Here is a 15651-nt window from a genome sequence, read left to right on the forward strand (position 1 = left end):
TAACTCAGTAATATTTAAATGTCTAGAAAAGTCTGAGTTTGTAAAGTTAAAGGTTTGATTCTCAATATGCTAAAAATGCCCAAGAAATTGATATATTCCATAAATTTTAATTTGTTAGATTGATAAAAACATTTTTATTAATTTTTTAAAAAAACTTTTTAATCAATTTTTTAAAAACATTTAAAAAATATTTTAAAATTCAGTTTATAAATCTGTATATTTAGCTGTTTGTATTTTGAAATTCTAAATGGGATTTAATAAAATTTTAAGTGGTGATGTTCAGAAGTTTCTTATAAATGATATTAGCAAGACAATTTGAGTGATTGAGTTTATAATTGCTGTTTAATCAGAATTTCATTTGTGCAATTTATAAATAGAAACATCTCATCAAAAACTAGGAAGACTGGGGTACCTGGGTGGCTCAGATGGTTAGGCATCTGTCTTTGGCTCAGGTCACAATCTCCAGGTCCTGGGATTGAGGCCCACATCTGGGTTCCCAGCCCAGCAGGGAATCTGCTTCTCCCTCCCTTCTCCTTCTACCCTGCTCGTACTCACCCTCTCTCTCAAATAAATAAATAAAATCTTAAAAAAAAACAAACAAACAAACTGGAAAGACTGCTATTGAAAAGCCAGGCTCCTTTTGCACCCTTCCTGCAGGCCAGCTCCTCTCTTAGAAGCATCATCTTTTAAAAAATACTTCTGGATTTAATTCCCCTGATGGCTAATTCTGTAACTCTAAATAGCTCTTTTTATTTTTTTGCCCCAGATAGGATTTGTTAACTCATCCATGAGATGGTGTGATTTAGTTTTCTTATACTAACTTCTTTTCCATTCTCCCATTAACAGTCAAAATTTAAGAAAGCAGGGGCGCCTGGGTGGCTCAGTGGGTTAAGCCGCTGCCTTCGGCTCAGGTCATGATCCCAGGTCCTGGGTTCGAGCCCCACATTGGGCTTTCTGCTCAGCAGGGAGCCTGCTTCCTCCTCTCTCTCTGCCTGCCTCTCTGCTTACTTGTGATTTCTCTCTGTCAAATAAATAAATAAAATCTTTAAAAAAAAAATTTAAGAAAGCAAAATTATTATTACTTTTCTATAGGTTATAATTAGTCCTTTCAATTATGTACTCAAGCTATCATTTCCTGTCTCATAAATTTTAGTATTGCTCTTCTCTCCTAACTGTAAAACAGGAGATTTTATCCCTATTTTACAGGGAGAAGAAACTGTAGGCTATCCTGTGGAGTGCTGGTAAATACTTAACAACGGGCTCTTGGGGATGGTGGAACCGAACACAATATTTGCTGGTTTCCATGAACTCACCATATGATCGATTTCAAACTACCCACATGAGGCTCTGAGGTGGAATTAGGGTCAGCACCAGCACACCATTAAATTAGTACCCAACCCGTCCTTCTACCTCCCCTCCCTCTTCCACCTCCTTTCTTCTGCCAGCTTTTTTTCTTATTACAGTGTTAAGACTGCTTCTATTTGCAATCTTCTCTGCCTCTGTAACAGAATTTTATCTTATTCATCCCTGATTATACAAGTTAAAAGCCAGTAAGCAACACTTATGAAATCATACTCTTGTATACATATTGTTGGCCAGGAAGTGTGTTGGAGTTCCATTTCCTTTTCTACCGGCTGATTTCATGGCCCCCTGAGTCATTTCAATAAAAATGTACCCTAACTCCCTAACATAGGGGTCAAATGGACTCCTTTATCTTGTATTTAGCAATGGCATAAAATTATTCTACCTGGTTTATATTTTTGGATCACGATTTTTACATACAGCCTTAATTTGTTTTCTCTAATTTCCTCCTTGATAGTTGACTTAACTGATGGGCCTTCACTAGCTCCTCAGGTTTTTTCATTCTCTCAACCCTACTTGCTTTTTGCTGGCCATCACCTACCTGAGCCCACTCATCGGGCTCTGACGCATGGCACTGTGAGCCCCTTGGCTCACTAATGGCCAGCATTTTCTCTCATTTTTTCCTTGGTTGGATGCATTGTTTCCTGGGTCCATGTCTTCTTCTCTTTTTTTGATTTATCCATATTTTTCCTCTTTCTTCTCCCCTAGTCACTTCTAAGAAGTGCTGTGTGGAAAGCATTTTCTGGGGCTCTGTGACTGAAAATGTCTTTGCTGTGCTTTTGCATTTGGTTTAGTTTGGGTAGGGAAGTGGAGGCTGAAAATATTTTTTCTTCAACTATTTTAGATGACTGTAACATTCCTGAAGGTGTAGCTAAGTATATATATATTTTTTCCTTTTTTGTACTGTGTAGTCTATGGGACCTTTTATTCAGAATCCCTGTGTCCTTTATCATTTCTTTGATATAATTTGCCTCTCAGGTTTCTCTGCTTTCTCTTTTGAGAGACATCTCTTAGTTGGGTACTGGACATTGCCTATTTATCTTCTTTCACATTTGTCAGTTCTATGTGTTTGCCATCTAATTTGAGACAGTTCCCCAAATTTATTTCTACTTGGTCAAATAATTCTTTGATGACCAAAAATTTAAACTTCCAGAGCAATTCTGTATTTTTAGTTTGTTTTTTCCAAAGAAATTCTGCTTATAGTAAATGGGTGTTAATAGCTTCTTTGATCTCCAAAAGTATTTCATAAATTTATTTTCTATTTCTCCAATTGTGTTTCTTATAGAGACAGGTTTTTTTGTTTATTCAAGTAGGATCTTACCTTTTACGTTTTTAGGATTTTACCTTTTATATTTTTTAATGTGTTATGTGATCTTAATGGTCCACCCATATTTCAGAAAGAAGGACTAAATTAAATATTTTTGGTATCTTGCAGGTAATTCCTCTGCGGTTGAGAGGTGAGGTGTATTTTTGAAACAGGCTCTTCCTCTGAATAGAAGTCTGACTGGGAGCTCTGTGTATGTATAAGGGGAGCTGGCAGCTCTAGCCCATCCATCCCACAAATGCCATGAGGAGGAAAGCTTTACTCTGGGCATCCTAACCAAGTGAAAATCCTTAGCTCTCCTCCACTGTTTTAGTCAATTTATTTAGGGGGAGGGAAAGAGCCTTTGGATTTTTGCCTTGGGTCGTTGCCAGGCTTCTGGCAGACCTCTGAGAGCTCTCAACAGGGAAGGATAGCAGTAGATGAAGGGGAAATGGAATGGGGGTGTGTCTAACTGGCACAATTGTCCTGAGTCTAGACTTCAAATTAATTGCCCTGTTTTCAGCCTCACTTCTCACTCCCGCGCTCCACTCTTCGTGCTGACAGTGAGCCCAGAGCCTGCCCAGGGAGAGGGAAGCTACTTCTACTTCTACTGCAAGTCCCTTTTTATCTGGCTGCATCTACCTTTGTTTGTTTTCTACCAATATTTCTCCTTCTGGCCTATCTTCTAGAATTCTATGACGTATCTTGCCCCTCCTCATTTCTTTCCTTTATGAGTTTATTTCTTTTAGCATTTCTGTTATTTATTCAGTGATTTCTGGGAAGGACAGGACTTGGATGCATGTGCTCAGTCCACCATTTTGAACTTGGAGACCATGGAGCTATCTTTGAATGCTTTTGCTTCCTAAAGACACTGTGCTTTTATATTATCACCCATAAATCATGTACTGAAGAGCATGATCCAACCAAATGGCCAGTATTTCCATCAAATTTCTGCTTTTTTCTTGAAATGCTTTATAGATCCTTACCCAAGATCTGAATGTGGCTCAGAAAGATTAGCTTTTGAGTCCAACAGAAAGCGTTTCTGTGTGATGTTCCTCGTATTGTTGACATTAAGTACAGGATAGCCCATCTGTTTGGTCCATGTATCCATTACTTCTTTCACTGGTAGATTACTTGCCTGATATTTAAGGAACATGAGGAATAATTAGTAAATTAGGGGAATAAAATGTAGAATAGTCAGATAAAGAAATGATTGATAAATCATTTGTTAATCAGACAAAGAAACAATTGGGATACATTCCTTACCTCTTGAAGCGCTCCCCAAAAATCTTCAGTTTTTGCATTCTTGAATTTGTATTTTGCCAAGTAAATCTGTATGTGAAAGAGAACAAGTATTTTAGAAGTCAGCGTAGGGGGCGCCTGGGTGACTCAGTGAAGCATATGCCTTCTGCTCATGTCATCATCTCAAGGTACGGGGATCGAGCCTCGTGTCGGGCTCTCTGCTCAGTGGAGAGTCTGCTTCTCCCTCTCACTCACACTCTCTCTCATTCTCAAATAAATAAATTTTTAAAAATTTTTAGAAAGAAGTCAATGTATGCTTTCCTCATATTTCTACCACATGAGCTGAACCCTTAGATATATCTCATTCTAATGTACAATATGGCAAGTGTACCTAAAATAAAATGATACATTGTATGAAAACATTTTGTAACCTATGAAAACATTGTACAAATAATGTATTTGTAAAGCACAAATATTTTTTCCTTATTAATGATATAGCTTGTTCTTTTTAAAATCTAATGGAATTGTGGAAAGGAGAAGAAAGGTTTAATTTTTTTCAGAAGAAATATAAGATACTTAAGGGCAGTCAAGTGTTCAGCAAACAGTCAACAGTCCACACATTTGTGATCCAATATGAAGAGAGATCTGTAATTCTATGATCTTCACTTAGATGTTGTTAACCACTGTAGCCCTACTGGCTACATACTCCACCTTCTTCTGCAGTGGTGTTTTCTCATCTCAGACCCTACATAACCCTCATCACACATGAGCAAGGCAATTTGCAAAGATAAAACAGGTGAGCTTGGCTCTAAGGCAGGGCTCAGCAAACTTTTTCTGTAGAAAGCTGCATTGTAAAGATCTAAGTTTGGGGGGCTTTATAGTGTCTGTCGTATCTACTCAACTCTGCCTCATAACACAAAATTATCCATAGATGATATGTAAATGAATGACCATAGCTGTCTCCCAATAAAACATTTATGCACTCTGATATCTGAATTTCGTATAACTTTCAGGTGTCATGAAATATTCTTCTTTTGAATTTCAAACCTTTCAAAATTGTAAAAGCGATTTTATTTGCAGACCTTACAAAAAATGGGTGGTGGGCCAGATTTGGCCTGCAGGTAGCAGTCAGTAGACCCCAGCTTTGAAGAAATGGATATATGATGTTTTGAATAATAAGAATGATAATGATGATCATGATCATGAATAAATTGGGGAAATTATTCTCTTTAAAGAATGTCTTCACTCTTCAATTATTTTTAAAATATGAATTTTTTTAATTTAAATTTTATTATTATCTTTTTAAACATATAATATATTTTTATCCCCAGGGGTACAGGTCTGTGAATCGCCAGGTTTACATATTTCACAGCACTCACCATAGCACATACCCTCCCCAATGTCCATAACCCCACCCTTCCTCTCCCAACACCCCTCCCCGCATCAACCCTCAGTTTGTTTTGTGAGATTAAGAGTCACTTATGGTAAAATATGAATTTTTAAACTAGAAGTGTCTCCCTTTTGGCCATTCTGTTCACAATATCTCTGTATATGAGTCTTCAGATATAATGTGGTGTGTCCCTAAAGAAAATTCCCAGTTTTCCCCTACTCTCATAACTGTGGTTCTCCAGGAAACCGTCCAGAGTTCCTGCCATATCATGCCTTTGTTGTTCTCAAGAATTGTCCCATTTAAAATATGGACATCTTTGATAGAAATGAACCTTCTTAAGTGTTCCTTGAGCTTCAAAGACAATAACCAGTGGTTGACTTTGCACCAGACATTTTCACTCCAAGTTGCTATAATTTTCAGGAGTCACTGTGCCTTAGTCACATCAGCTTCTAAATTCCTTTCTTTTCAGGCACAGAGAGATAAAACAGTATTAACAGTACTGCTCCAAGAAGCCTGGATGAGGATTGAGACCAGTTTGCAAAGCTGCCTTCGTATTTGTTCTTTCGATGAGTTCACTGCTTAGCACTACCACTGGAGGGCAGGCAGAGGAAAGGAGACGACATGAAAGGCACATACTCAATATTCAATTTTAGGTATTTGTTCCAGAGCTTGCACAAATCATTCATTCTAAATAAAATAATGGAATACTTAATAAGAGTAATAATTACTTATAACCATAACTACCCGTTAATGATTCTTTCTAGTAAGTAGTGGCATCTTAATATTAATGTAGAGGAGTTTACTTGTACACTCACAATGTCTTGAGCCTAGAACACGCAATCTGGGAACTAGAAGGAATTTTAAATATTATCTAATGCAACTGTCACATTTTTAGGGGTGTAGGAAACTGGCGCCTAGAGGGGTGAAGAGAGTTTCCTGTGGTAACCTTGAACGAATTCCGACTCCTGGACCAGTCTCTGCAGGTTTCAGTGGTGATGTTATTATTATTGCTTTTTAAACTGTAGTTTCTTGCTTCTCCTGAAGTACAGGCTACATGGACATTTATATAAACAATATATTAAAAGAATTTTATTTTGTCTAGATTAGTGCACTTCGGAATAGTCTCTATTAAGAAATTTCTTTCTTCACTTCGAATGATCACAATGCAGTCATTCTACTTAAAATTTTATGGTGGCCTAGGTCCCCCCAATAATAGTCCCTCATTAATTGGTATTGGGATGGTAAGCACAAAAGGAAAGGAGCCTTATTTCTGTTACTAGTGTCCCAGGAAGGGAAAGGCCCATATTCCAGCTGAGCCATTCCTGTCCTATCAGGGATACTGCTGATACTAGGAGAAAAAGAAAGGATGGATACGTTTCTCAGCTTGATTTCATGACCGTGTACTATTACGAATGCCCCATTTTCTAGTATGATTTTTTAAAGATTTTATTTATGTATTTGACAGAGAGATCACAAGTAGGCAGAGAGGCAAGCAGGGGGGCGGGGGGGATCAGACTCCCTGATGAGCCGAGAACGGGATATGAGGCTTGATCCCAGGACCCTGAGACCATGACCTGAGCTGAAGGCAGGGGCTTAACCCACTGAGCCACCCAGGCACCCTCTAGTATGATTTTTTTTATGCACAAGCACAGCCCTAAAGATTTTCCAGGTGATGGTTTTGCCCTATCTCCCTGCACTCTGCACCTGCTTTGTTGTCTGAGATGGAGTTTGGGGGAAGGGGATGAGCATGAAAGAGAACAGAGCTGGCCATCTCCAGATTTCCTGCCACACCAAGTTAGCTCATGAAGAGTCACTTTGGACAGAAAGTTAGTATTTGTAAGGGAAAATTTTTGAATGGTGTCACAGATTGTGGGACTTAGAGGCAGCAGTCATAACATGATGATAACTCAAGGAGAGATACTATTCGGATACTTGAATGAAGGAAAGGAATGTTCCAGTTGGTTTGAGAGCAATTGAGTGTGGCCTATACTATTTTCAGATATGAGCTAGTGATTGAAGATCGTACGGGAAAAGAGAGGGTTTTAGTGGGTGTTGTTGTTGTTGTTGTTGTTTGTGTTTTGGTAAATTTATTCCACAGCCCTATGATGGCATGAAAAACATTAATACCTGTTCATTCTAGTTCAGTTTCTAGCTTCATCTGTAGTCATAGGATGGAGGAAGACAGTTTTCACTTGAGAAATAGTAGTTTTAGACAATTAGTGGCTTTTTAATTAATTATACCATAGATATTGGGCTAACAGAAATATGGGAGTATTTCTGAGTTATTAGCATAGCTATTCACTTTTAAGGACTCTGTTGGTACATCCCTAGAAGTTACCACAAAAATCATTTAATTTGAAGTCAGTTTTGAAGATTCTAAGAATGTGTTACTGATCAGTTTCATTTATAATGAACACTATGCAAATGGAATTTTCAAAAAATAATTGTTTTTGTTTTTTTCTATATTTTATAACATTTATTATAGACCATTCATTCACTCCAGAAACACTTTTTGGATCGCCTAACATGCATATTGCATTCTACTAGATACTGGAATATAATGCAAAGATATAGAAGACCGAGTTCCTCACTGAAGGTGCTCACTGTAAGAGAAGATATGATAAAATATGTGTTTGAATTTGAGGGGAAAGTTATAAGATGTTCTAATGTGCACATAAGAACAAGCACATAGCTTTTCCCTTTCTGCCAGTGTCCACACGGAATTTTTGATTAATAGACAAAAGGATTAAAATGTATGGATGTACTTCTTGAATATTTCCCAAGTTCTGGTCTTATTTCTTACTTTCATAGTCACCTAGAAATTTCAGCATTGGGTAGGAAGGGACTGTTTCCATTTGGGGGAGCCCAGAGAGTGCTGGATGTCACATAAGAAGACTTGAAGTTCAAGAATGGGGAGTAGGCATTGTCCTGGGGAATCACACTGAAAAGAAGTACTAGCATTCTTTGGGAAAGTTGGCGAGGTGCTGCTCTGACCTGCTTTCTGCTTTCCGGACTGGCTGCCATCACCACTGCTCTGCCAGACTACCTGGGGCATCACAGCAGAGAGGATGGAGATGGAAGGGAAAAAGTAGGAAGACTATTCCATCTCTAGGCTGCAATGGTGCCAACCTGTAGACAGGACCATTGCTGGGACAGGTTGTAGCAACACTGACAATAATAAACAATGAATTTTGGAACACACAAAAAAATTAAATTAAATTTTAAAAAAAGAAAAATGTCAAAAGGACTTGAATGCACCTTTTCCAGTGTACTAAAAAAAATCTCGAGGCTTCTAGTGTTTCCATTTACATTTGAAAAATAAATTAGAATTTTAATATGCAAAAAAATTTAAAAATTAAAAAAATACTCCTATAGTGTAAAAAAAAAAAAATACAAAAAAACCCCGAGTGACTTGGCTTAGGTTTTGCTAGAAAAATGAAATTGAAACTGAAATATCCCCTGGAGTAATCAGCTTAAGTGGGATGTGTGAAATGCTTTTGAAAATTTATTATCATTTCTGTTTCTAAAAGGAAGCAGGCCCTCTTTATTCACTGTTGACTCCATCATAATAAGAATGTGTATATTTGCCATTTTTTAAAAAATCCAACAAGGAAAAAGTCCTTTTACAAACTGGAAGGGAAGACTTTTATACATATGTTTAAGTTCTTATGTCATATCGCCATGGACTGAATTGTGTTCCCTGAAATTCAGACACTGAAGCTCTAATCTGCAATGTGATGGTGTTTGCAGCATCTGGTTTAGATGAAGTCATGAAAGTAGGATCCTCATGGAGATTGATGTCTCTCTGATAAGAGGCACCAGAGAGCTCTGTCTCTTGCTCACTCTGGGACAGAGCAAAGAGGCAGCCATCTGCAAGGCAGGGAGACATCCCTCTCCAACACACGAATCTATGGGGATGTGGTCATAGACTTTTCAGCCCCCAGAACCATGAGAAAATACACTTCCGTTGTTTAAATGACTGGGCTGATGGTATTTATTACGGCAGACTTAGCTAATATGTGTGTAAAGAGTATCTAAAATAACTAAGAAATCCATTCAACTTCTCCATGAAATTTCTGCTAAATGGTAATTACAGAGACGGTGTAGGCACTTAGCTGGGTGTGAAGTCACCTTCTCATGTTTTGCTATTTAATCTCTCCTAAGGAGAGAAAAAGTAAAAAGGGGGTTGTCCTTAATTAACCACATATTGTCACCCATCAGCCATTGATCAGTGTAGCTTACGTTTAATACTATTAAAAGTAATAAATCACACCTGACATCCTTTTTGAAATTTCTCTGGTGTCATCCAGTCTTCAAGCATTCTCAGAATGGACGCTCCCTATGGTAGAAAAGAATGGCAGGTTGAACTAGTAAAGGATAGGCAGGAAACAAACACCGGGGATTGCAATTGTGACCAGTATTGCAATATCTTATTTGTGAGATTATGTCTTCAAGATGACCCTACTAAATCACTTGGCCATAACTCCATAGTTTTAGGATAAAAAATGTGATTTGGCACACCCCCTATATCTCCGCCTCTAAAATAACTAAAAGGTAAAGAGAAATTGAGAGAGTGGCCATCATTTCAGTGACTCAAGGTTTAAATAATTACTGCACTTCACCAGATGAACCAGCAGATGGGGCTTTTCTAATGAAAGAGAAACGTTAGAACACTTAGAAAACTCCTCTATTTTTCAGGGACTAAGGAAAGTAATTCCATAATAAAATTCTGCTTACTTCTTAAAGTATATTTCAATACTTCAAAAAGATTACATTTAGTGGAAATAGTTAGTTGAGGAATTATCTGGTCAAATAGTTTAATATAGTTAGATATATCATTAATGCCTAAAATCTTCTTCAAAAGTAGTTTATCTCATTTGGTTTTATCTGAAGAATCTGAGGAACTCCTCTGCTCTCAACTTTCTCTGTATATGTTATAAGATTAATACTAAAATTCACTATTTATACACTTTTAAATCAATTTTCAAGTAACTTGCCAGAAAAACATGTGATTCCCTAGTAAGGGAGCAATTTTTACTGTCATTTAAGTACACATTATTTTTGTACCTACTAGAAGGCTAAAGACTTAGAACATTTATTTATTTATGACCTAATATCTTAAACCCATGGAATATCTCTGACTCAAAGAAACTGATTTAATAAAATATAAGTGTCCCCATGTGAGTTATTATAACATACCATAAGTGGATTAGAAATGTCCATTTTAACAGAGGAAAGAATTATTGGTAATGTGAGACAAAAATGAAAGGATGCCGTGGGAATAATGACATGGGAATAATGACACAGAAAGCCAAAAATATGATGTCATAACTTTGAAATGGTAAGACATAGAAGGCTTTTTTCACTCAAGCCATTTTATCTAGAATTCATTTTAATAATTATAATATTTTGTTTTAAATAAAAAACTTTAGGTATTACCCAGAATAACAAAATAGATTCATTTTCATCGGCCTTTGAGCCACTAGCATAGTGGGTAAGCCATGACCAGCAAAAGGGAAATGACTAAATTATACTGCATGCAGGCATGAAGTTGTTTGGAGGAGGAGCTATAGGAAAAGCTGTGGGAGAAAGTGGGTCACTGTAGATCTACAGTAGCTTTGCAGACCATGTTCATGGATAAAAATGCCCCATCTACAACATGCTCATAAAGTCATCTTTATATCATATAAAAATGATTAAAAGTCATTTCTTCAAACTGAGTTGGGTTTAACTTCTTACTGCCTTCCCTAAAGGATTCTATTAGAAAAGGTATCCACATATATGGCACCAAAGACCACATAGCAGAAGATTAGCTGTCCTTTAAAAAGTCAAATAAAATAATTTTAAACTTGAAGCTTGAAATGTAAATGTTCAGTTAGAATGAAAGAGGTTATAAACAAAAGTGAAAGGAGAAATTTTTAAAAATCTGATTCAAAATCCTGTGACAATGACCAGCATTGATCAGTTTGACTGAAAAGTACAAACTGTTGAATATTCAGCAACCAGAATAAGCTCTACACTGTTTCCTAGAGCCCATTAGCATAGTCTCACCATTCTTTCCATTTTTAGCATTTACTGAAAATCACTAAACAGGAAGATGTTCACAACAATGTCATATTTTCCCTACCTTGCTATAGGATATTCCATCAAAAACAGATGTTATTTCAGCAGGAGTTGTCACGGTGACAACAATTGGGTGTGAAGACATCAAAGAATCATCCTCTTGCACAGGTAATACATCTTCAAGTAACATCTGGTCTCTCTGAAAGGACAGAACGAACAAAAAAAAGACAGCACTTCCTTTATACTAGCTCATATTTCAAAATATCATTTATATATCACTTGGGGGAAAATAAATATAAATGACTCACATTACTTAAGGATTAGGTGTTTAAATTAATCATATTTTACCCTTATTGATCTATACTGATTCCATTCTCTCTTTCTATTGTAATTTCTTTGACTTCAACCCTATATGATGGGACAAGAAGACACAAGCATCTGTGAATTCTGTTTCTGCTACTTCTGCGTGACTTTAAGACACGTGCCACACTTTTTAAGCCCTATTTCTGTAACCATGCAATGGGAATGATATCACCTCACAGATTTGCTCTCAGAATTAAGACAGGATACATGTTGACCAAAAATTGGTGTTCAGGATTCTTTCGTCAACCAATTATTAGAATTTGGATGATTCATACTTAATCAAAGAAAATATTAGTTCTTGTTTTAGTTCTAATAATTGTCTTCTCATCCCAATGCTATGTTTTCTCAGCAAAATAGAATGGTTAAGAGGTCTAGCCCTGTAGTCAGACTTTCATGGCTTATAGCTCAATTTTTCCATTTTCTAGGTATGTAAGTTTAAGGTCTCTAACCCATCAAATAGGGACGATAGTGGCTTATGCTTTTTAGAATTGTTAGAGAATTCAATGATAATGCATGCTATGCATTTGGCATAGTAACTGGCAGAGCGAAACCTAACACATTAGCTGCTATTATTATTTTGATTTTTAATCAATTAGATTCTGAAATCTCATTCTGTTAAATCACTACTTTAAAAAAATCAAGATTTATGGTCTTAATTAAAAACATTCCCCAAAGAAGATCGAGCTATATTTACATTTTCCAATTTTGCGATTTCCATTTATAATAGGCAAGGCACTATTTTCAAGTGATGACCACCAATCAAGGTAATTTTCACTTGGATTTTAAATTTTGTTAAACCTAAGAGGCTTAAGTAGAAAGAATTCAGTTCTCAGTGTCAGGAAATCTGACAATGGTTTTGGTTGTGTTACCAATTGTCTATTTGAGACTGGAAAGTTTTATTCCCTTTCTGGGCATCAGCTTTTTCACTATGAAATGAGGCTCCACTGTTGTGGTACTTATCAGGATTTCCCACAATCTGTCTGTATTTATCTCTTCCCTTCCACCCACCAGAACCTTAACTGGGAACTCCTTGAAGGCAAGAAATAGGTTTTCTTCTGTTTGGGATCCTCTGTAGTGTTCACTGAACACAGAAGATTTAATAAATGTATAAAAAAAAATGGTTGGATGGACGAATGGATGGAAGAATGTTTGGGATGGATGATGTGATTAAATTTAATTTAAGAACTGCATGCTTGGGGTGCCTGGGTGGCTCAGTCAGTTAAGCATCTGACTCTTGTTTTCAGCTCTGGTCATGGTCTCAGAGTCGTGGAATCAAGCCCTTTGTCGGGCTCTGTGCTCAAGCAGATATTCTCTCTCTCTCCTTCTCCCTTGCCCCTCCCCACTGCTCGCTCTCTTTCTCTCTCTCTCTCAAATAAATACATAAATCTTAAAAAAAAGAACTTCATACTAAATTCTTCGGAAATTTAATTGGTGTTTTGAAATACTGAATTAGAATATTAAAATGTTAAATATCTTATATATAATACAACAATATTAAAATGTTATAATTTCTCATAATATCTTGCAATAAGAAGGGCCTCAGGTTACTTTATAGAATATAAGGAACAATATAATATTTCATTTATACAGTTTAATTTCAACAAATTACAAAACAATTTTCAACATATATGAGTGATTCTCAACGAGGGAAAAGTTTTCCCCCCAGGAGTCAGCTGGAAATACCTGGACACATTTTTTTTTTAAGATTTTATTTATTTATTTGAGGGAGAGAGAATGAGAGAGAGAGCATGAGAAGGGGGAGGGTCAGAGGGAGAAGCAGACTCCCTGCCAAGCAGGGAGCCCGCTGCGGGACTCGATCCCGGGACTCCAGGATCATGACCTGAGCTGAAGGCAGCTGCTTAACCAACTGAGCCACCCAGGCGCCCCACCTGGACACATTTTTGGTTTTACAACTGGGGAGGGAGGGTTGCTTGCATCTAGCATATATGGGCCAAGAATAACCCTTAATTTCCTAAAATGCACAGGACAACCCCCACAATTGTAAACCACTCCCAAATTATCTGGCACAAAATGTCAATATTTCCATGGTTGACAAATCCTGATGTAGATTAAAGTTTTAAGCAGGAATCATTGTAAATTAAGTTTCTTACTTTTTAAAGTAGGTTATGGGAAGGGGCCAAGGGGCTTTAGGCATATAAGGGTGTGTTTTTATTTTTTCCAGTGGAGGGCAGTAGTCTCTACATTACGAGACCTGTAATTCCTACTTTTACACAGCAACACACTTCAACTTCCACATATACAAACAGTTAAGAGCACTTACACCATCTAAATATCGATAAAAACAGATTAAGCTTTTCAGAAAAAAAAATCTTTAGGGTTCATAGATGTCTTTGTTCCAGGCCCCTTGGGGACACAAGGTAGGATGATACAGTAATTACATGTATTTTTTGGAGTTTTTAAGCTTACAGGATAGAGAACAATGTTCTTCTTTCATAGAGGAGAGAACTGACTCAGGATATGTCACTTGCTCAAGGTCACATCCCCTATAACACTCAGTTTATGCTCTTCTCTCTTTATCACACTATTCCAACAACCTCTGTAAGGTAAGTCCTTTGCAAAATTAGACTTCGATTTTTCAAAGGATTAACACTGCCGAACTTAAATACAGAGCTGTGTTGTCTGAGCTCACTATTTTGTTTTCCTGCTTTGACACATGTTATTGAGAGAGACTGTCCAGGACATCCTCAGATTGGGGTGGTCAGTTGCCCTCCAAGGCCTGGGCATTGGCCTTCAGCAAGGTATAGTTCAGTGGAACGAACTGACTCCACTCTGTACTCACAAAGGAATTCCCAGTTCACTACTGCGCCAGGCCCCTGACCCAGGAACATTGTCATGGTGTAAAGGTTTCAGTCACTTTGCATGAGGCCATTAGACATTGGGAGCTTATGTGTTTCGGGCTCACCATTTGCCAATCTTTTTCTGCTTCGTTTACTCCAAGGAACTCAAAGAAGGAAGCAAATCCTTCATTTAGCCACAAGTCTTCCCACCATTCCATGGTCACAGTATTTCCAAACCACTGAAATTATAAGCAATAAAGAGACAGTTAAATTATTATGCTTGTGGTAGAGAGGCCTAGAAATTTGCAATACGTTTATTTTTCCATGTAAATGTCACTGGATAGAGAAGTGGCAGGCATTATACTTAATTAGCATTTGTTTCCTGCTTGCTTTTTTTTTTCTATTTCTCCCGATTTTTAAATGATCTTAAATTCTCCTTACTTTATTGCCTTTATTTAGGTATTATTACTGGGCCTATTTAAAGTCAAACTGAAGTCCGGTGTGTATTTACTAAAAGCAAAACAACGTGTCTTAAAAGGTTTTCATGGTAAGATATTTGCTAGCACTAAGAAGACAGGCAAGATTTTCTGATTGGCTATTTTTTATTTGCTAAGTTATTATTAATCTCAATCATTCCTATGGTCTTATGCCACTTTTAAAATAAAACAAGCTAATTTGATAAGATTCTATACCTGATGCACAAGTTCATGGGCAACCACACTGGCCACCCTCTGCTGGTTTGATGAGGCTGATTCCTGGGGGTCATAAAGCAGGTTTGTTTCTCTGTAAGTGATGAGACCCCAGTTCTCCATGGCCCCAGTGCCAAAATCTGGAATAGCGATTTTATCTATGGAGAAAGAAACAATCCTGTGAGAAATACTTCTTTGAATTTGTTTATAACATTTCTTACTAAATTAAGTTCTGTGCACAAATGCTTTTTTAAAAGGCTAAAAATAATTTCTTAGAGTAAAAAACAATCATCTATTTGTATGAACTTTTCAGCCTTCATGCACTCAGACTTTCCATGGAACTTTTCCTGTTAGCCCCAGATATCAATCTGTCTTTTAGTTTTCAAAGGATACTAATGGCAATACTCTTTTCAGTTCTCTATAATTTTACGTCTTTTGTTT

At 37.0% G+C, this 15651-nt stretch overlaps 1 protein-coding gene across 1 annotated transcript in view; it reads right to left on the reverse strand.

Moving 5' to 3' along the window:
• The window catches only part of LOC111155319 (glutamyl aminopeptidase), an 81965-nt gene that overhangs the window by 35761 nt on the left and 30553 nt on the right, over positions 1-15651 (reverse strand). Inside the window, exons 5-10 of the mRNA XM_022515463.1 lie at positions 15214-15368; positions 14647-14760; positions 11425-11559; positions 9571-9636; positions 3932-3997; positions 3652-3803 (exon numbers count right to left, since the gene is read on the reverse strand). Of these exons, the coding sequence (XP_022371171.1) occupies positions 3652-3803; positions 3932-3997; positions 9571-9636; positions 11425-11559; positions 14647-14760; positions 15214-15368 (688 nt within the window). The remainder of the gene's footprint in view (positions 1-3651; positions 3804-3931; positions 3998-9570; positions 9637-11424; positions 11560-14646; positions 14761-15213; positions 15369-15651) is intronic.

Source organism: Enhydra lutris, unplaced genomic scaffold, assembly GCF_002288905.1.
Source record: "Enhydra lutris kenyoni isolate GAN:26980312 unplaced genomic scaffold, ASM228890v2 scaffoldscaffold3, whole genome shotgun sequence".
Taxonomy (NCBI): domain Eukaryota; kingdom Metazoa; phylum Chordata; class Mammalia; order Carnivora; family Mustelidae; genus Enhydra; species Enhydra lutris.